At 37.8% G+C, this 22,166-nt stretch overlaps 1 protein-coding gene across 2 annotated transcripts in view; it reads left to right on the top strand.

The window, feature by feature from the left end:
- The window catches only part of bicc1 (BicC family RNA binding protein 1), a 153,382-nt gene extending 131,584 nt beyond the window's left edge, over positions 1-21,798 (top strand). For both annotated transcript variants that reach the window (XM_003224456.4, XM_062975785.1), the window contains exons 13-21: positions 528-669; positions 2,210-2,366; positions 4,417-4,582; positions 6,879-6,918; positions 9,067-9,221; positions 13,272-13,425; positions 15,373-15,533; positions 16,821-16,920; positions 19,030-21,798. In XM_003224456.4, the coding sequence (XP_003224504.2) occupies positions 528-669; positions 2,210-2,366; positions 4,417-4,582; positions 6,879-6,918; positions 9,067-9,221; positions 13,272-13,425; positions 15,373-15,533; positions 16,821-16,920; positions 19,030-19,160 (1,206 nt within the window). In that variant the 3' untranslated portion in view covers positions 19,161-21,798. The remainder of the gene's footprint in view (positions 1-527; positions 670-2,209; positions 2,367-4,416; positions 4,583-6,878; positions 6,919-9,066; positions 9,222-13,271; positions 13,426-15,372; positions 15,534-16,820; positions 16,921-19,029) is intronic.
- Positions 21,799-22,166: the final 368 nt, after the last annotated feature.

The raw sequence follows: 22,166 nt of genomic DNA, 5'->3' as shown, positions 1-22,166 counted from the left end.
CGAAGTCTTATATTTATTAAAGTCATAAATATTACATTCAGCTGCAACATCCTGGAGGATAGTAAATTGGCATAAACCTGTTGCTATGCAAGGCACTAAATAAATAATTTATGATACTTGCTGTTACTTACCAGAAGTATTTAAGAAGCAGAGTAGAGAGTCTAAAGTCAACAAGAATGTTGGATAAGACAAATTCTGTGTCACCAGGGTGAAAATACAGGGTTCTGGTTGAGAGCAAAATCTCTTTGTTTCTAAGTGGTCTTATTTCTATCTCCTGAGTAGTCTAACCTCTACTTAGAAGAATCCCATAGAGCGGAATATAGAATGTAGTGTGTAGAGGTTTCTGCATTGTATGGGCTTTCTCTTATAGCCCGTTCACTATTCATAACTGTTATTGATTCGCTAATCTGAAATTGTCTTAAATCATACATTGTTGGGAAAAAGATGGAAGGGCAGATAATATTTGTTTTCAGTAACGATGTGTGAAAGCTTAAAATTATGATTAAATATACTTGTAACTATTCCAGACCTCAGCTATGAAGTACACTACGCTATCTGCTGCAGCACTTGGTGAAAATGTATTAAGCACAAACCACAGTGATCCATCCAGACAGACAAATAGCCACAATGCTGCTGAACCAGTGACCACCAAGGCAGATGCTAGTGAAGGTATAATCAAAATCGGGGAATAATCAAAATAAGGATTGTGTTACTAAGTTTTGTAGTCATCCCACACTCTAAGGGGGTGGTATTACCTCTCCTGAGAGATTCAAGATAAGCTTATGGTGGGATTGCTAGTGAATAATTCTAAACATCAACTGAAATAAGGCTGTGCCAAAAGACTAAGCAGATTTTGAGAATTTAAAGGGAGGCTACCTATGCAATCAGGACTCTGCAGTACATTTTGCTAAATATTAAAGGTCAAATTGATCTTGGTTTTTCCAAGATCAGATTGCTGGATTAAGGAGTCTTCAAATGTTTTTTACCATCATTCTCAGGAATGGGTTCCTCGGTGGGTTGGTTCAGGATAATCATGATTTGTTGTCATTGGCATGGCCTTTAGTCTTATTGAGGTCAATGTTAAATATAGATTTTTATTACAGCCTTTGTAGCCTGTTTTCTTCCAAAATTTATACATAGCTTTAAATTATTTTAAGACACTTTTAATTATTTATTAAATGTGTGTTTTCATTTGTCTGAATTATTATTAGCAGGCATGTAGCCGGGGGGAGGGGGTGGATTGAGGGGCTTCAGCCCCCCCCCCAAAAAAAAAAATTCTCAGGGTGGTCCGCGATAAGGCCTTACATTTATTATTTAAACTGTTATGTTATTCATATCATGATCTGATCACCATGTCCAATATATCCCATATGCATGGGGGTATTAGGATAACGATACAAAAGGTTTGCTAGGGTAGATCCTCTCCCGCCCAAACTCAGCCACCCCCTGAATCAAAATCCCAGCCCCCCCCCCCCCCCAATCAAAATCCTGGCTACGGGCCTGATTATTAGTTTAATTGTTTTAAATTGCATAAATGATTTTTGTTTGCACACAAAATAAAATCCCACTATATAACATGGGAAATAAATATTTAAATGAACACTCAAATACTTTTTCCATTTTTCTTTGTATGCATGTGCTTTCAGTTTCCATGCTTCAACTGTGTGATCTGAAAGTACTTGCTGCTCAAGTTGTATCTAAAATATTAATACAGTAGAGTCTCACTTATCCAACATAAACAGGCCAGCAGAACGTTGGATAAGCGAATATGTTGGATAATAAGGAGAGATTAAGAAAAAGCCTATTAAACATCAAAATAGGTTATGATTTCACAAATTAAGCACCAAAATATCATGTTATACAACAAATTTGACAGAAAAAGTAGTTCATTACACATTAATGCTATGTAGTAATTACTGTATTTACGAATTTAACACCAAAATATCACAATGCATTGAAAACATTGACTACAAAAATGCGTTGGATAATCCAGAATGTTGGATAAATGAGTGTTGGATAAGTGAGACTCTACTGTGAATCAATACAAATAAATCTTTATTTCCAAATATTGTCTGCCATAGGGTCCCTCCTGTTGAAGTATGTCACTGATGATCTGATGAATATGTACAGCAGTAGGATTTTTACTCACATTAAATCAACCATGATGGATGCTCAGTCTTGATATGCACTGTGTCACTGTTCTTTATAGGTTGTAATGATGCCTTTGTGGAGGTAGGCATGCCGAGAAGTCCTTCACATTCTGCCAATGCGAATGATCTCAAGCAAATGATGAGTTCCTCCAAACAATCCTGTGCAAAGAGGCAAACAGTAGAACTGTTGCAAGGCACCAAAAACTCTCACTTACAGTATGTGTCATTCATAAATATAAGACTGTGCAAAGTAATAGTAACATTTTAAGATGCCCTCTGGAATAGTACCTTCCTTTCCAAAATGACATTCCTTTAAGCATTGAAATAATTGTCTTTACATTAATTGTGATGTGTAATTGATTTATCTGCCTTTTAGTGCATTGAGAAATGTCATCTGTACATTAGTCATACTTAAGGTGTATGTGGCATTTCTGTGTTACCTTGTTGCATTGTTTACATCAACTTGATGAACTAGATCAGTATTAATACCATCTTTTATCAAACAAAAGGTTTGTTGAAGCTGAGAGCATAATACCTAGAAAAACCTCCTGAATGAAAAGTAAGATTTAAACTAAAGATTTTGCTGATTTATATCTCAATATCTTATCTTCCAAACTAGATCTAAATAAAAAAGTGTACACATTCAAAGTGTACCCCAGTTTCCTCAGCCAAGAGTAATATCAAGGCCTCATTTTCTTTTCTTTTCACTGGCCTGGTAGTTTGCCAGTGGATATACTATATGGGAGTGGTGTATGATGGAGCAATGGCATGGCAAGTGAACAGACACTGTCAGTGCACAGCACATTTTCAGACAATAATCACTTGTAGTCAATGGGCACAATTATATTGTTGACCCTGGATGGCCATCTGTCAGGTATATATTGATTGTGCTTTTCCTGCATGCCAGGAGGTTGTCGGCCCTTGTGGTCTCTTCCAGCTCTATTATTCTATTATTATAGAATACTGGCACACTGGGAAAACACACTATTCCCTTACATTGATTTGCTTGGGAAACACGGGTAGATAACATCAGGGGACTGCCCTGCTCCCCAAATCCTTCCTTCCCAATATCCATTCCTAACATGATGATGATGATGATGATGACGACGACCACCACCACCACCACCACCATCATCATCTTTATACCCCACTTTATCTCTCCCACAGGGAATTCAAAGCAGCTTGACATAAAAGCATTAGTATACAATTTAAAATATACAAATATGCAAACATTCAAACAGAATTAAACACAAACAGCACTAAAACATTCAGTTGAAATCAATCAAAACATATTCATAATTAAAAACATTGTCTTCCCCTCTTTCTCTGTAAAAATTATCATATAGCCAAGCTGATCTGCGTGTCTTTATATGAAAATGGGGACTCTGCCATAATCGCTTTTCTTTCACCTTTCCTATTAGTGAAGTGAAAAGAGGCTGTGAAGCCTGTGGTATATCCAACTCAATTGTATATGGACAATAGTCTAGAGAAAGCTTCACTTGTCCCTTTCATTTAATTGTCAGGGAAGGTGAGGAGAAGCAGCTTCAAGGAACTTTCATTGAGACAACTGTCTCACTCCTGCCTACTTTTCTCTTCTTGGAAGGGGAAAAGCTTTGAAGAAAGGTTGCTTTGTTCAAACAGGATACTACTTAAACAGCATTTGATAATCAGAATCTTCTGACAAAGTATCACACAGCTAAGGAAGCATCTTTTGATATTTCTACACTTCTATATGTTTACTGTGATGGAAATGTTGAATGTTGGATTAGAAAATAAATATCTTTGGTCCATAAAATTATATGTCATGTTCATTGGCAATATTCAGTTTTTCTACATATGTTTCTTGATTTAGAAGAAAAAATTCTGGTTTCATGAATAAGCCAAATTCCATTTATACTTTAATCTAGATTATTGCTTGCAAGCATTACCAGACTGCTTGCTTAGTCATATCCACATACAAAGAAAAAAAATTCATGTTTAGACTTGGGCCTCATCATCAAGATGTGGATGTATATGTAAATACAGGCATTCCAATTTTTTAAAATCCTAAACACTTCTGATCTCAAGCATTCCAGATAAGAGATACTCAGCCTGTATCTGGCTACTTGATAGCATGAGTTTCTCATTTGTTTGTCTGAGCTTTATTAAAAACAGAAACTAAAGAAAAAACTATTAGATCTCTAAATACAGTACAGAACCTGAAGACAGATCTGACACACTCCTCCCTCAATAAAATAATATCATCTCAACCCTCTTTTTTTAACAGCACAACAGAGAGGTTGTTGTCAGATTCTGAGTTGAGTGGTTCAGAGAACCCAGTTGCTGACAAAAAAGCACCTGGAAGTGAACGAGCAGCTGAAAGAGCAGCCGCAGCCCAACAGAATTCGGAAAGAGCACGTCTTGCCCCACAGTCGTCATACATGAATATGCAGGTACTGAGCTCATAGTCGGTAATGCTTCTATGTATAAACCATTTCTCTTGTAAGTAAAAAAATATATACTCTCAATGAACATAAATTAGATTTTCGTTCTCAATGTTATTTCTTTTTGGGTTCTGTATTAACATACATAATCCTGGTTTCTTATTATGAAGCTGTTGAAGTAAGTGGCCCGGTTTGATTAGAAGAGCTTCACTGCCTTGTTACATCATTTATTTCCAGATCTCTCCCCCATCTCCCAACATCATTCACACAGTGGTGGGACCTGAAGAACTATTATGGAACTTGCAGATCATTTGGCAACCTCTTACATTCTTATATTGCGAGAGCTTTAATACACAAATTACAAATGTTCCATTGTGGAATTTTTAGAGATAATAAAGTCCATTTGACAATTATTTTGTGGAGTTAACCCATTGGATCTTCTAGTCCAGTGTTTCTGAAACTGCTCCTTCAGGCTCCCAGAAATCCCAGCCATCTTACCAACTGTTCGGAATTATGGGAGCTGAAGTTCAAAACATCTGGAGGAGCACAGTTTGAGAAACTCTGTCCTAGTCTACTATAACCACTATTCTTGGGTCAGGGTATTTCCCAGCCTTGCTGCTTTTTAAAATGGAGATTCTGAATCCTGAACCTGGGAATTATTTCATGGAAGCCCTATACTCCTGCCACAGACTATGGTCTCAAAGAAAATTGGAAGAGACTTATAGACATAGTGATTTGCTCTTTAGATTCAGGACAAAACCTCAAGTACCTGACAAGTGTATGCTCAGCCTTTTATTGCCAACATCTTTATGTATTTAGTGTATTAGTGTATTGGAGGGTGATTAATAAGTAATTAAATGATGATGATGTGGCTCTTCTAAATTCTTCAGTGCAAGAAAGCATCACAATGTGTTTATGAACCTGACAGGAAAACACAATATTCACAGCAATGGAGGGCAAAACTTGAAAAGTTGCTTTTTATAAAGCACTTAGTTACTGCTGTGGTGCAAAGTAAAACAGCAATCATGTCAAACTTTCAGTTATCTCCTGTATAGACCATACCAGGGCCGATCTGGCATTTGGCGTGTTCTTGTCCTTGTTGTCCCCCCCCCCCCCCCCAAAGAATGGAATGCTGCAAGCTGCTGGCCTGTGGTAGGCTGCACATTCAGTTCCTGTGTATCCCAACATGAAAACAGAAGATGAGGGTATAACACAAGGCAAAGCATGAGCCAGCCCTTGAACCAAGACATATTTCCCTTCACTATTTAGTACCTAACATGTAACTGAGAAAGCTGCAAAGTTCCAATTCCATGGGTAAATGAGTTCATTGCCCCTTGTTAATTATCCAGTGTAATGTAATGTACTTTCTTAGTTACAAGAAAGAGACTAATTACAACTATCCAATTATTTGTATTATATCAGTTCTGCACTCTGGGAAGAGAGTTTTCTCTTGGGTTGCTAAATTATACACTAGTGACCATAGAGGGAAAGCTTTGAAGGGGTATCACACTTCATCTAAATTTTGTAGATTGTATGAACTGCCACTTAGAACTGAATGAACGAAGAGAAAGACAATAGGAAATGTTGTTAAGTTTCCTTTTGCTATTAAGCAGTAATCCTTTATTTACTTATGTCGAAATTATCCATACTGATTTCACTGGAATTCATCATTCCTGTAATCACACTGGGAGTCTTGTGTGGCCTTTATCTCTCATAGTCAGCATAGTTGCAACTGACTGCAGAAAGGGGAGTATTTGGGAGCATTTCAAGCAGCCTTTTACAACAGCAATAGCAAAAAAAGTGTTTCACAACAGAACAAACCAGAAAAGTGAGAAACAAAACAGTTGACAAAATGGAATGACGTGGTTGCTCCCACATGACTCTAAGAATGTTTACAGGCTTTTCCCCATGTGGTTTTGCTTTCCTGCATGTTTACATAACACACACAAGCAGCTTGTTGCTTAATAGATAACTGTTGATCCCATATGTTTTCTAGGTATATTTTAAAGCATGGTGATTCTAGTGGAGGTTACTTTGAAAAAGAAATTGTTTTTGAAAAAATTAGGCTGCAGATTTTTCCAGACTTTTACTCAAAGGTATTTACTGCCCTAATTAGCTAGTTTAAAATGAAAGTTTTAAGTATATCAATGGTGGAGTCCTGGCACATTTTTGTTTAGTCCTTTGCATTCTTCCTAAACAAACTTATGGACCATGGTCAAAATCTTTGTGGTTTGGAGAGTAGAGAACTGGCATGACCTTTAGCTGGAGCAGTGATTAAGCTGCCTTCTCTCTGTCTCATTTTTAGGCATTTGACTATGAACAGAAGAAGCTATTAGCAACCAAAGGTATGTGGGACAACTGTGACTTGTAGCATATATCTGTTAGTAGCACAATGAAAATGTTTCTGCTTCCTTCTCCGCACCCGCCTCTACCCTGCTTCCCCACATTTTGGCTGCCTTAGTTGCTAAATTGGAGAAACTGTGTCTTAGACAACTTGTTTTGCCATCCAAGATTTTCTCTATATAAAAACTTTGAATGTCATGTTACATTTTATGTGAGAAAAAACCGTAATCTTGAAACAACTTGGCCCATGATAAATGTGTCTTGAGGCAGATAGCTTGAAGTTTCAAAGGTTCTGGTTTTATTACTCTTTTATATGACACTTTACATTTTCAAAATGTGTGGGCCTTACATACAAGTTGACCCCAGTATAACTGTGCTTGGTATATATCCATTATTTTATGGCACTTTGGGTGGGAGAGCTGTTCACAAATTGACTGACGACAGCATGCTGTAAATACAAAGGCACTTCAAGAAGTTCATGCCTCCCATAACACATGACACTGTTATGGATGTTAATGAATACACCCATGTATTCAAGTTGTTATGCCCTACTAAATGGTATGGAAAGGAAAGGTGTTGTAACAATTACATCCTTATCATAGCTCTGGGACGTCAACTGGAGAAATAAGAGATGTGTACAATTTAATCAGTGAACCAAAAACACTCATTCAGATTAAAAACTATGTGTACTAATGCTAGGATACATGGAATCATAGAATAGTAGAGTTGGAAGAGACCTCATGGGCCATCCAGTCCAACCCCCTGCTAAGAAGCAGGAAATCGTATTCAAAGCACCAATGGCTAAGATCCTAGATTGAAGAGGTAGAGCATAACTCACGGAGTCACATGACAGTTGTATAACATCAGCTATTTAATGAATTAAAACACTACAGGACCAAATGGACAGTACCCATCAGTGGGCAAACATGTGGATCAGTGGTCAAGCATGTATAATTTGTAGTTCTGTGTACAAAGTACTGTATGTCTCAATTTCCACAAGTTTGAAATGTATATAAATTTCCATATCCAGCAAAAATGCTTAACCACTTCTGTAGGTGAAAGTACACATACACAAGACATTAAAAGCATTACAACCAATGTTTGTAAATATATTTGCAACCCTACATTTACTTCCTAGGTTTTAAAATTGCTTTCTCTTCACTCTGAATGTCAAGTGGGACTGGTAACAAACGGTGTTTCCAAGGTGCCAATCAGCCATGTCTCCATCCCTCAGAAACGTTTCATGAAACACTCACTCACATGCTCTTAATTGCTATCTTTTTCATTTTTCTTCAGTTGATAGTGTCATACTTATTCAGTGTGGTCATCACTATTTGTCTTTTTGGGTGGAGTACAGCTTTGTCCCACTAGATTTTTTAAAAATATATGTTATTTTTCATGCATAACTTTATCTAGAATATCTGTACTGAACTCTGTTCTTTCCCCCACTCATACCACTTTCTCCATTTTTCAGATTTCACTGCTATGGTGGTTGACAGTTTTGCTGAACTACACATGCTCAGAATCCCTAACCATTAGCCATGCTGGTTGCAGCTTCTGGGCGCTGTGATTTATTAACATATGGGAACCCAAGTTGGGGAACCACTGAGCTAACACTCTTTCATCTTCTATAGTTTGAATCCAAAGTGTAGGATTATTGAATTGAGTGATCTGCACTCTTAGCTTTGATTTTCTGCTTTTTCAAGCACTAGTCTTTCTCCATATATATCCATAAATAAGCATGCCATTTTAAATTTTGGGAATGTATTTTTTTTTAATCTGCTAATTTTTTAAATTAAATCCCATCCCTTACTTTTACAGACTATCAATATTTTATCTGCCTAGCAGTCTGCACCCATATCTAAATTTTGCTATTAATGTGGATGATTGACTGATATAGAGATTTGTATGTACAAAATCAGTTGTAGGCTTGCATCACACATTTCCTTCTTTATTGTGGGATGTTATTTTATTTCCCCACATATACAGAGTCTTAGGTCTTCCCAGTATGCAGAGAGAGGCAAAGGCTAAGAGAAAACAGTTTCTGGATTTCTGTGCCCTACATGCAGAATTTTGTCTAAAGAATACTACTTACCCAAATGAATACAAGAAAAAAATTCTTACACATGTTACTTTTTCATTTCTTTAAGCAATGTTGAAAAAGCCAGTTGTCACAGAGGTCAGAACACCCACGAACACATGGAGTGGACTTGGATTCTCCAAATCCATGCCAGCTGAAACTATTAAGGAATTAAGGAGAGCAAACCATGTATCATACAAACCATCTATGTCAACCACTTATGAGGTATGTACAACAGGGGAGGGTAAAACACAGCCTCTAGGGTTCAAAAATGCATGTTAAAAAAATTCACAGTGTGGGTGCTTTTATACCCCATTTGGGTCTTGGCTGTATTTTAACTTGTATCCATGACCCTAATATTATTATTTTTAATTGTTTTTAATTTTTAATTTGGCATGTTTTTAAATTTACTGGGTTGTGTCAGCCGCCTTAAGCCTCCATGGGGAGAAAGGTGGAGTAGAAATAAAGATGATGACGACAACAACAACAACAACAACAACAACAACAATTTTACAGGGGCTTCACATGAGAAGGTCTACTGTAGCATTGTTGGATGGGGAATTGAGACTATCCATGCAGGCTCCTTCTTTCTCATTTCATAATCTTATATATTGTGTTTCTCTAGCAGCATTTTAAATTTGTCTTTAGCACTGCAGAGCTCTCTTTATAGCAAGGAGCAGGTTCAGAACTGTAGGAGCAGTGCCATATTTTTCCTAAAGCTTAAACGATTTGTGTTGTGCTGCCATTTGATCTTGTTACATAGACTGATAAGTTTCTGATCTATTGCATAATTTCTGCGTGAAAAGCAATTATGAATTTTAAAACCATGGCAGACAGTTACACATCCTTACAAATTGCATTTTTCTTGCCAAGTTACATTATTGCATTAAATCGGATATAGGCTTGCTGTAAATCCACTGTTTATCATTTGGAATGATGCAAATAATAAAATGGGTTTTCCTTAGGAACAGGTTTTTATACATACACACACACACACTTGCTTTCCAGTATGTTTCATATTATCTTCCAGGCATTTTATTTTTGTTTCCTTTTTCTAAGAAGCGTATTGTGAGACTAAAATGTTTTCTATGTCTGAGTCACTTGGCTCTAACCCAAAAACAAACCACAGCCTAGGTTCCTTGCTCTGTAAACTATTTTTTCAGAGACTTTGGTGTTCATTGTTTTTGCTGTACTTCAGACATGTGGGAAAAATAAAAGCCATCTATTCCTTTGTTTTCTTGCTTCTTCTGGGTTGTTTTCAGAATGTCTATTGGTATTAGAAATCATTCCTGTCACACCATTTGACATCACTGATTCCAAAACAATTAGCCTAGAAAGCTTGAGTAAGTTTGTAGGTGTGGTCACAAAGCTGGCAGGAGCAAAGTGGGATTTGATTATGATAAGGACAGGGAGAATCCACTTAAGGTCCCAGTTAAGAGTGACCAAAAAAAACCCCTCTTATACTGGCAGAACCCTACATCCTTTCTAAAAACAGCTTTGAAAAACATTCCTCAACACATTTACTTATGAAGTAGCTGTTGAGAATCTTTCCTTGTAAACAACATTTCTGAAACATCTCTTATGGAAATTAATTTTAATTAGTTTTTATGAACAATGGTTTCTGGCAGGTTCTCTTAGCTTCAGATTTCATTTTCTATTATTGTGAACAGACAATGAGAACTTTCTAATGGCTTTTTAGTTGACTGTATGTTCAAGCAGTCCTGACTTTTTTGGGGGGGGGGGAGGAGGAGTCATAATCCGATCTGCGAATAGATCCTTGCTCAGTATGTGTTTTCTGGGTTTTGTGTTGTTCTCCTTGAAGTTTATGATAGAATTAATGGCATAACTGGAGATTAAAGTGGACACAATGTGAAGGTGTGATTTTTTTAAAAAAAGCACATGGCAATTACTTGGCTGAATAGACGATCATTTTATGATAGCATGTGATAAATAATAATAATAATATTAAAACTTTATTTATACCCTGCCACCATCTCCCCGCGGGGACTCGGGGCGGCTAACATGAGGTAGAGGCCCAAACAGCATAAGGACAAAATAAACAACAATACGAATCACAATATAAAAAGATAAAAACAGTAATACAATATGAAGCAAGAATATTATAACAGTTAAAAACCAGTTGACTGAAACAGGAATACAAGGGCAAAAAGTTGCATTTAAAACACATAAATGGTGAGGACATAATAAATACAGGATAGATTATTAAAACTGGGGCTGATTAGCTAATGACTCTCACACCGAAGGCCAGCCAAAACATCCAAGTCTTCCGTTGTTTCCTGAAGGAGGATAGAGAGAGAGCTAACCTAATCTCCCTGGGAAGGGAGTTCAAGTGTCGGGGGGCCACAGCCGAGAAGGCCCTCTCTCTCTCGTCCCCACCAAACACAGTAGTGAGAAAGATGGAAGCGAGTGGAGGGCCTCCCCGGATGATCTCAGAGATCATGTGATGATATAGGTTACTTAACCCCTTCCTCTGCTTCTTTATTCTGACAAAGATCAGCCATCTGAAGCTATTATATGCATTAGAGGAAGGTCTCTTTGGCATCACTTTCCGAGTTCATCAAATAATCTCCCCATTTCAGCAAACACTTCATGATGAAGCTGATAAAAATAAATGATTTTCTTTAAAAAAACAAAAAAACAAAAACAAAATCAGATTTTTAAAAAATTACACCATAATTTTATTAAAACAATTACTTTTAAAAAGTGTCTGGAGTATAAAATCAAAGAATAATAAGAGTTGGAGAGACCACATGGGCCATCTAGTCCAACTCCCTGACATGCAGGAAAAGCACAAAGTATTCCTGACAGATGGCCATCCAGTCTCTGTTTAAAAGTTTCCAAGGAAAGAGCTTCCACCACACTCTGAGGCAGAGAGTTCCACTCTTGAACAACTTGTAGGTCAGGAAGTTCTTCCTAATATTCAGATGGAATCTCATTTCCTGTCATTTGAACCCATTCCTCTGAGTCCTTGTTTCCAGGGCAGCAGAAAACAAGTTTGCTCCCTCTTCCTTGTGGCATCTTTTCATATATTTATACATGGCTATCCTGTCTTCTCTCAAACTTCTCTTCTGCAGGCTAAACATACCCAGTTCTTTAAGATGCTCCTCATAGGGCCTGGTTTCCAGACTTTTGATAATTTTAGTCACTATTCTCTGGACACCTTCCAGCTTGTCAATATATCTTTTGAACTAAGTCGTTATAAATACTTCACATTACATTATATGAATATGTTAACAGGAGTTTTGCTAATGGAAGGTAAACCTGATCAGTCTATTCCGCAGGTGGTGCCCATGAGGTTTTCTTAAGGTATGTGGTGGGGTGATTTCCCCTTGTCCATGTGCCAAGGACCAGCAGCATATTCATGCCCACTCACTACAACTGTTCTGTTCTTTCCCGGAAACTTGTCTCAAACCAGCAGCCTAGTCCACTGACTAACATTGGCCCAGGGATCCACACTTTGAGTAGCACTAGTATACCGAATGTGGATGTGCTATCACATGTGCTCTCTTGCACTGCCTTGTCTCTTTTTAAGTCAATAGATTCAGAACAAAGATGGAATAGTTCTGAATAAGGGGGAAGTTATAATTGCAAGAGCCCCTACCTTTTTTGATGCATTGAAAAGCAATCTGAAAACAATTCAGAATAGCAAATGTGTGTACCTACCTGCTAATGAAACCATATTTCTGAATGTTCCTCTCCTAAAAATTACATGGGATCTTCCTCCATGGTGATTCAGACTGCAAATTAGTTTATTCACATTATTTGAACCCCTGAGCACAGTGTTTGTCGGCCTTTAAGGTTTTTTTTTTTTAAAATCTTTTAGCTAAAGCTCTGACTACCATTTCCAGCAAACAGTGTTGGTGGAACTTCACTACTTAAGGGGATAATGATCTTCTCTGTTAAATACTGTGTGTCTACAGATGCTATATCATGGAGAAGAATGCTTAGCTTGGCTTTCTCTTTGGTGTATTTCTAAACTGAGCATATATTGAAATATGCAGCCCGTCTCCTGCAGACAATAGGTGAACTATACAAGAAATATGACTGCAACTTCTTCCCACTTCCACCCTGTATCACATATACACATGCCATTTTCTGAGGCAAATCTGAATTATGTAAGGAAATCCTCCCCAAAGAGTACAGAATACTAGGAAAATGGCTGACATGGCCTTTGCATGGGGAAAGTGTTGAGATATAACGTCTTCCCATTGCAATGTTCACTCCACAGTAACTCCTTCTGGTCTTTTTTTGCAGGGTTCCTCAATTTCTCTCTCAAGATCCAACAGCCGGGAACACCTAGGAAATGGTAGCGACTCTGATAACTGGCGAGATCATAATGGCATTGGTCCCACAGCTCCTGGTGACTTTGTTTCATCTATTGGCAGCCCTAAGCGGAAGCAAAAATCAGGTAATAAATCACCTTGGTGGATGACATCCGCAGAGAGCTAGACAGGGGGAGTGTGTCCCTGTTGGTTCTCCTGGACCTCTCAGTAGCATTAACCATGGTATGCTTCTGGGTTGTTTCACTGGGATGGGACTGGTAGGCAGTGTCTTACAATGGCTCTGGTCCTTCCTGGAGGACCGTACCCATGAGGTGGTACTAGGGAACTCCTACTCTAACCCCTGGCTGTTGACCTATGGGGTTCCTTAGGGTTTCATTTTGTCCCCCATGCTGTTTAACATATACATGAAATCGCTGGAAGAGGTCATCCAGAGTTTTTAAGTACAGTACCACCTATATGCAGATGACACCCAACTCTACTACTCCTTTCCACCTAATGCCAAGGAACTTGTTCTGACCCTAAACCAGTAATGGACTGGATGAGGGCAAACGAATTGAAACTTAATGGGGATGCTCCTGGACAAGACAGAGGTGCTCCTGGTCAGTTGGAAGACAGATCAGGGAATAGGGATCCAGCCTGTGCTTGATGTGGTTACATTCCCCCTGAAGACACAGGTTCGCAGTTTGGGGATGCTCCTGGATTCAGCGCTGAACCTGGAGGCTCAGGAGGCAGTGTCCAGGAGGGCCTTTGCACAATTAAAGCATGTGCGCCAACTACGCCCATTCCTTGAGAAGCCAGATCTGGCCACTGTGGTACATGCTTTAGCTATATCCCGTCTGGAGTACTCTAACGCGCTCTATGTGGGGCTGCCTCTGAAGAGTGCTTGGAAACTTCGGCTGGTCCAGAGAGCTGCAGCCAGGTTGCTAATTAAGACCATCTACAGAGAGCGGACAACGCCCTGTTGCAGCAGCTCCATTGGCTCCCAATCTGTTTCTGTGTACAATTCAATGTGCTGGTTATGACCTTTAAAGCCCTAGATGGTTCAGGCTATTTGGCTGACCACATCCCCTTGTACAAACCTGCCCGAGCCCTGAGATCTTCAGGAGAGACCCTTCTCTCAGTTCCACCTCCATCTCAAGTCCGGTTGGCGGAAACGAGAGAGCGGGCTTTCCTTCTCAGTGGATGCCTCTTGACTCTGGAACTCCCTTTTTCCCAGGGAAGCCAGAATTTTCCCCTCCGTACTGTCCTTCCGGCAGCAGGCTAAAACCTTTTTATTCAGGCAGGCTTTTAAAGATGAGGATATCTAAGATCTAGTCAGGTGGTGCTGTGGTTTTAATGGGCTTGATGGATTTTAACTGAATTTTTAATGCTGCTTGTGTTTAATTCTATGTTAAAGTTTGCGTTTTTGTATATTATAAATCATATATTAATCATTTTATATAAAGCCGCTGTGAGTCCCCTTTGGGGAGATAAAGCAGGTAATAATAATAATAATAATAATAATAATAATAATAATAATAATAATAATGTTTTTATTTCATTTTGAACATGACTTTTCCTTATCAGTATTGTTGACTTAGGGTAACATTTTGTTCAAAGTCTAGGAAAACAAAATCACTTAAGTACATCAAATTTTAATTATAAATGCTTACATACTGAATCATAAAAACTTGGGCCTGCTGAAAATGGCAACTTCGAATGTATTCCTTCTTTTTGACCATATAATGTGTAATTCAACAAATGTGTATGCCCTGATGCCATATGTTAAGCGTTTCCATGTACACTCCAAGTTGTGGCATATGAAGTAAAGTGAGATGTATAAAACATAGGTAGTAGAGTTGACCCAAGGTTGTTATTTTCTAGCAGGAGACCCCTAATAAGAAGTTCTTCCTTGATATTTCTGGTCTTTTACTTTCCTCTACAGTAGTTCAGTGAAAGTAGAAATCTTAAGGCTTGTCACTGGGGGAATCTGCTTATCCTGTATGCAGTTTACATAGTCATGTGGTTTCTTTCTTAGAAATGCAATGCAAACTGATTTGAAACTCAAAGACACTTCCTCTCTGAACTTGCAGCTGAACATTATCTCAGCAGCAGCAATTACATGGACTGCATCTCCTCGCTGACAGGAAGTAATGGATGTAACTTGAACAGTCTATTTAAGGGATCTGACCTGCCTGAGCTGTTCAGCAAACTGGGTTTGGGCAAATACACAGACATATTCCAGCAACAAGAGGTCAGTGTCTGGAAAAGGCATTTTGTTGTTGTTCCTGCTAGAATGTTTTGATTACTTTCCAAACTAAATTGGTTAATCACTACCATATGCTGTACTTCATTGACTATTCCATCAAGACCACATATTTATTCTCTGAATGTACAACGTAGCCAGCTTTGGACCTCAGTGCCTTCATAGGGCTATGCAGAATGAAGCAACACGCCATCTCCCCAAACTGATTTCTTTTGTTTGGAATCACTTTTAAGTAGATGCTACTTGTAATGAACTGGTTTTTAATCTGCAGCATGTATGCCGTTTGTGGCAATCATATGTAGAAACATTGGTAGGACCAAGAAGGTATAATAATCCTGGATGAGAATCAGGTCTTGGTCTCTTTCTAACAGTTCTGCCTGAATCCTGGCCAGATCTGGCCCACCCATTAAGCAAAATTAGACAACAATAATAGGCAGCAGATTTTTGGCTTCACACAATAGTAGGAAATTCTCATATGTTTATTCCCAAAGAAGTGCCAGAAGTACTTTTCTGCCACAGATACCAAAATAACATAGTAGGTCTTGGGTGCTTTAATTTAGGTGTCAGGATGGCACTGTTTCAATACCTGATTGAATATAAACCAAATAGATGATCTATCTGTCCCTATAACAGCAATGCTAGTAATTAGACTTTAAGATGAGTTCTGTAGCAGAGATATTTCTTTTCTATGCATTCTCCCATGTGATGTTTACCATAAAGCAGAAAGTGATTAAGAACAGATAGCATTCAGAAATTAAAAAGCCTTTCTCAATTTTTAGTCTGTTTTTCATCAGGGAATTCTAGGTTCTCTTTTCACATGCTTTTGGCAACACTAATTGCATCATCTTTATGACTGCTGTCAGGACTTTACAGGCATCTAAAAACTCTTTTACCTATATAGATAGTATGCCATGGAAGCAGTGCTTGACATACTAACAAAAATGTATAACATCTATTTTCCCAAGTAGAAACCTGTCGGAAATGGGGAATTTTCCACTATTTGGAATAATACTTTGATTGATCGTGTGTGTGTGTGTTGTGTGTACAGAAATAAAAGAGAGTAAGTCCCACTGAATGCATTAGGACTTATATCTGAGTAGATGTGTATAGGTTTGGACCACAAATCACATTTTGTTTCCTCTTTTAATAGTAAATGTAAGCAGGATAAAAACACCATATCCTCTGTGATATATATGTGTGTGGGGTATACATTTTGAATGTTAACATGTAATTTCAGTAATTTTTATTTATTCTTTATGCTTACTCTTTTTGTAGATTGATCTGCAGACCTTCCTCACACTCACAGATCAGGATCTGAAAGAGCTAGGAATCACTACTTTTGGTGCACGAAGGAAAATGCTACTTGCAATCTCAGGTAAACAAAAATAGGTGGCTTGTACTTATTCTAAGAGTTCCTTATATTTTCCCCTTTCATTGGGTGATTATGTTTTAACATTTGTTTTGAGGGATGTTCAAGGTAGTTCACATACACTGTTTGTAAACCTAATCAGCAGTGACAGCATGTTCCTGCCCATGTCTATTCAAAGTCAGTGAGACTTACTCCTAGGTATTCGGTGTAGCAATAGAGTCTTAGCATGTTTTGAAGTGGCTTAAATCTAATGCCTATTTTCCCCTTTCATTGGGTGATTATGTTTTAACATTTGTTTTGAGGGATGTTCAAGGTAGTTCACATACACTGTTTGTAAACCTAATCAGCAGTGACAGCATGTTCCTGCCCATGTCTATTCAAAGTCAGTGAGACTTACTCCTAGGTATTCGGTGTAGCAATAGAGTCTTAGCATGTTTTGAAGTGGCTTAAATCTAATGCAAAATCCTACAACAGACTTGTCCATGAAGCTGCCAGGTCTGAAATAAAATGCTGCATTTCTCTGGAGAAACTTTTTTAGAAACCTCAGATATGCTCATTAAATAACTGCCTCAGATTCCATTGGATTCAGAGTGACAGCAAGTCATTCTCAGGTGATCAACTAAGCCAGGGACCACTTTTCAGGTTGGGCAAATATAAAGGGTGTTTGGCCTAAAGGGAAGAGATGTCAGATTTTAAAATGAAAAAAATGATATAATTATTTTGATAAGACAACTTTTCAAATAATATTTTACTGCATGTATGTTTCTATGTTTCAGTTTCATTGCCAAAAATAAAACATCTCCTTCCTTATACTTCATCAATTAAAATATATAAATATTGATGTTATTGTTATCAAATCACACCACATGGTTGGTTGTTATTACATTTATGTAAATGAACATTAAATTGATGTGATTCAACTTTGTTATGCAATTACATAACAGTTTTTTTATTTCTTGCCTGCCTCTCCTCATGGCAGGTTACAACATTACTAAAACATAAACAAACACTTCGTAACATACATATATTAAAACATGCTTCCATATAATACATATTAAAATACACTAAACAAAAATTAGGCATACAATGAAGTTTAAAATTCATCAAAACTGTCTGGGCAGGCCTGTTGAAAGAGATAAGTCTTCACTTATATCTTAAATTCCGACAGCTGATTTAACTGTCAGAGCTCTACCAGCAGGTCATTCCACAGCTGTGGAGCGACCGATGGAAAGGTCCTCTGAGTGCTGGTTGCCAGTCGAGTTTTGGCTAGTTGAGTAACTGCCACCCAGAGGACCAAGGTGTGTGGGACATTGTATGAGAGAAGGTGATCCTTTAGGTAACCTAGACCCAAACCATAAAGACTCAGGGCTTTAAAAGTCAAAACCAACTACCTGTAGTCACTGGGATAATTGGTATCATAGTCTGGATGGTTGCTATAGTGTATTTAAGCAGTTTGCTTGCATGTGTTGATGCCAAGTTTGATGCCTGGGGGTTTTTTTGACGGGGGAGTCTAGGGCCAAAGGGAAAAAATGTTGGCCCCAGGGATCACAATTTGCCCTATTCTGACTTGTAAAAAAACTCCTGACAAAATGATGCTTACCCTATATCCCGGTGTATAAGCCTGGACAGTTTAATCACAAAATCAATCCCCAAAAGGCATTGATGCATCCACACATCTGAAAAAGGCGAGACCTTAATATATCCTGGCAGAATCCAAAAAGAACACCCACCCCCTCAACTCTCTCTATTGTGTCACTTGTTTCTGGCCTTTTTGAGTGCCTAGATGGGGAAATGGTAACAAGGACCAGGGATGGCTGATCCCCAGATGTGCCATTGGTGCTTTCCACTTCCCTTGAAATGGCCCTTGACTGGGCCATCAGTCATATCCACTGGTCATATCAAACTGCGTAATTTTGGCTCCAAATCCTCAACTTATACATGAAGTCAACTCATACATGAAACATTCATCTACAAAAGTAAATGTCACTTTTCCTACTTGTGAATGTGAATTGATTGTTTTGGTTTTGTTAAAGGTAACTATTGATAGTATTATTTCTTTTACAGGTGCTGTTTATTTGCTTTTTTAATGAGAATTTTTCCTTTTCCCTTGCACAGAACTGAATAAAAACCGGAGAAAACTGTTTGACCCCTCCAATATCCGTGCTTCATTTCTAGAAGGCGGCGCTAGTGGAAGGTTGCCACGTCAGTATCATTCAGACATTGCGAGTGTGAGTGGCCGCTGGTAGCAGCCAGTGGAGGCTCTCACAGTTGACTGCACAAAGTGGTATGGCAATCCTGTGGACGGCCATCACTGCACACCACCCTCTGCACTTTGGGAGTTTAGGTAACAAGGACCAAAGCCTTCTTTTCTGCACAAAAACATGTGCCAAAAAGAGAGAGAGAGAGAGAACAATTGTCTGTCTTTCCAAACACCAAATGTGGATTATGTTTTACTCATGTAGATTGGATTGAATTTGCAAGAATAATATAGGGTTCTTTATTTAGTATTTTATTACTTATAATAACTATATTGTATGCACTGAATTTTTTTTTACTTCTTTGAATGGAGAATGAAGGGCTGGGATGCCAGAGGGTATGTGGTTTTATCAAGAAGGTATTTCTGGTACTGCTTAATAATTAATTAAGGTCTTTCTGCACTTTACGTGTTCTGATTGCTTGTCCTGTGGAAATTATATTGTTTTTCTCTGAATTCCACAGGGGGGGAAATGTCATATTGGCACTAATCAACATTTGCCAGGTTTGTTCCCACATGAGATTAAAAATCTTTGTATAAAGGGTACTAGCAAATCAAATTTTGATCATTATTATTTTTTACTTTAACTTTGGAGAAGTCTTTCACAATCAGGTCTCTTGGTATTGGACTCAAACCCCTTTTCACTTTTGGGAGGCAGTCTAAGATATTCTTGAAATTAAGTTCGTGCACTGTAAAAGATGCAATGAAAGACCAAACAGGCATTATTGCCACTAGTTAACCCTATTTGGCTGCTGCCTGTAATGCTAAATCTGATTTTAATGGTTGTCTGAAAGCAAAGGACTATTTTAGTATAAACTGCCACTAAAGGACACTTTATTTATAGCAAACATCTTTTTTTTAGAATCTGTACACTTACAGTGCATAAGAGTAAACTGATCTACTAAAAGGTTTAGAGAATGGAAGGCAATTCAACTTACTGGACCTCTGGGCCATTGCTTTGTTTAAACAAAGCATTAATTTCATTTGACAAGACAGCACTGTTGCATTTATTTCAAAAAGGACATTGCTTACATGGCTCTTCATTAATTCATCCACATAGAACAACAGAACTCAAATAGCTGCAATTCCATCTCTCTTTGTGGTTGGTATAAGTTTGCGATTGTCAGCTATAAACTTTGTGAGATGAGCTATTTCCAAAAATCTGTATTGACTATCATCAGAAAGAATCCATGTTGTGCATGGATAGAGTTAGCAGTTGTGTTCTTATACTGTGAAAGGTCAAGAAATCTGGTTATACTATTTCTCTCTTTTTGCAAATAACTAGATATAAATTTATGAAGTGAAGGACAGCATGAAGTGCCCGTCTGTGATGTAATATGATGTTTTCCAAACATGAATTTATCAGAAGGAGAAAAATATTCCCATAGCAAATATTGTGAATTACCTGTACTGTAATTTCTTATTTATGTACAATGTACAAACCCTTTAAGGTGGATGTAAACCACTCTTAATGAAGGCATTAGATTTAACCAATTACCATAGTTCTTTTTTATATATGCAAAACTGGGGTGAGAAATAAGTTTTGACACTTTCTGTGGATAATTCTTTTCTGTGGTGAAGAAAAATACACACAAAGGGAATTTTTAAAAGGTGAAAGCATAGACATAGTGATAGCTGACATGTCAATGTTGGTTTCAACTATTTCAGTGATGGCTTTACAGTTAAACAACCTCTTTCTGCTACTGAAATAGCCACTGATCTGTCTCTTGTGTCTGAAAAGGCCTGGGACAGGTTGATACTTTTAGGACTGCATTATCCTTTTCTGTGTTACCAAATCATGCATTATACTGAGAAACAAGTAATTCTTGTATTTGAGAAATTGCAAGTGCTTCTGTTCATATCCTATGGAGGTCCTGATCTTTAAAACACTAATTTTTTAATCATTAATTCTCTTTTTTGGTACGAATCTCTTTGTGTGTGTACAAATAAGCACTTACGTTAGCAGATCAAGACCCCAATTTGCCTATGTAAATTATTCTACCAAAATAGGAAACTATTTTGGTTTAATCTGTGCCAAATTCTATTCAGCTGAGGATGATGAGCACTTGCAGTCTTTCAGTTTACATTGGGCCCCCACCACATCCCAACGGGTATTCTTCTCCCACAGAACTGTGTGTGTTGTTATTTTTTGGTTTATACTTAAATGCCATGTGTTATGACAGTATTATGCCTGCAAGATGCAATCACGCTACTGTCATCTATGCTGAAATGAAGAATTTCCCAGATATAAAAATAAAGATAGGGGTTGCACATACACAAACACAAACTCCACACTGGAAAAAGAACAACTTTCTCACTCCTTTTGATTCCACAAAAGGGAATATGACAATACGATATTGGTGTTGTCAGTGTTGTATTATGCACAAATAATATGAAACGTTTGTTTTAAAATTTTGTGCCTTTATAGTGACCAGTTATCTGTAAATATAGAGCAGATACAGATTGTATTTTTGGGAGGGAAGGGGTCCATTTTAGTGATTTTTATAAATAAATAAATGAATGAATGAAAGATGGAATTAAACGTTTAAAAATGGGAAGTCTCCAAACTAATCAAATGTTACATGGAAAGAATAAATTTATATAACCTGTTTGTTACACTGCCTATTAAACGTGGTCTGTCATCTTTTGTATAAGCCTATTTGAGAGTCAATGTTGTGATATGGAATGATTGTTCTAAGGACAATGTGAACGCATGCTAATAATTTCACCAAACCTTTTATTCTGATGAGAGCTGGAAGGAACCTGGTCTGACTCGTCTAGCTTTTACATACAGAGAAATATATTTCTGTTCTCATATATAATGCCCTATGTAGAATTTCCTTAAAAATAGCTCCACACAGCAGTTTCTTCTGTTTTGCCAGGGACCACAGATTTGCTGGGAAAATCCAACTGCCATCAAAGCAGGAAGGCAGCTTTGCAGACAGTATTGCCAAGATAGGATACCTAATGCACTTGGAAGAAATATTATCCATAGTAA

Source organism: Anolis carolinensis, chromosome 3, assembly GCF_035594765.1.
Source record: "Anolis carolinensis isolate JA03-04 chromosome 3, rAnoCar3.1.pri, whole genome shotgun sequence".
In the NCBI taxonomy this organism is placed as follows: domain Eukaryota; kingdom Metazoa; phylum Chordata; class Lepidosauria; order Squamata; family Dactyloidae; genus Anolis; species Anolis carolinensis.
The sequence above is the reverse complement of the archived record's forward strand: the minus strand, read 5'-3'. Positions and strand labels throughout refer to the sequence as shown.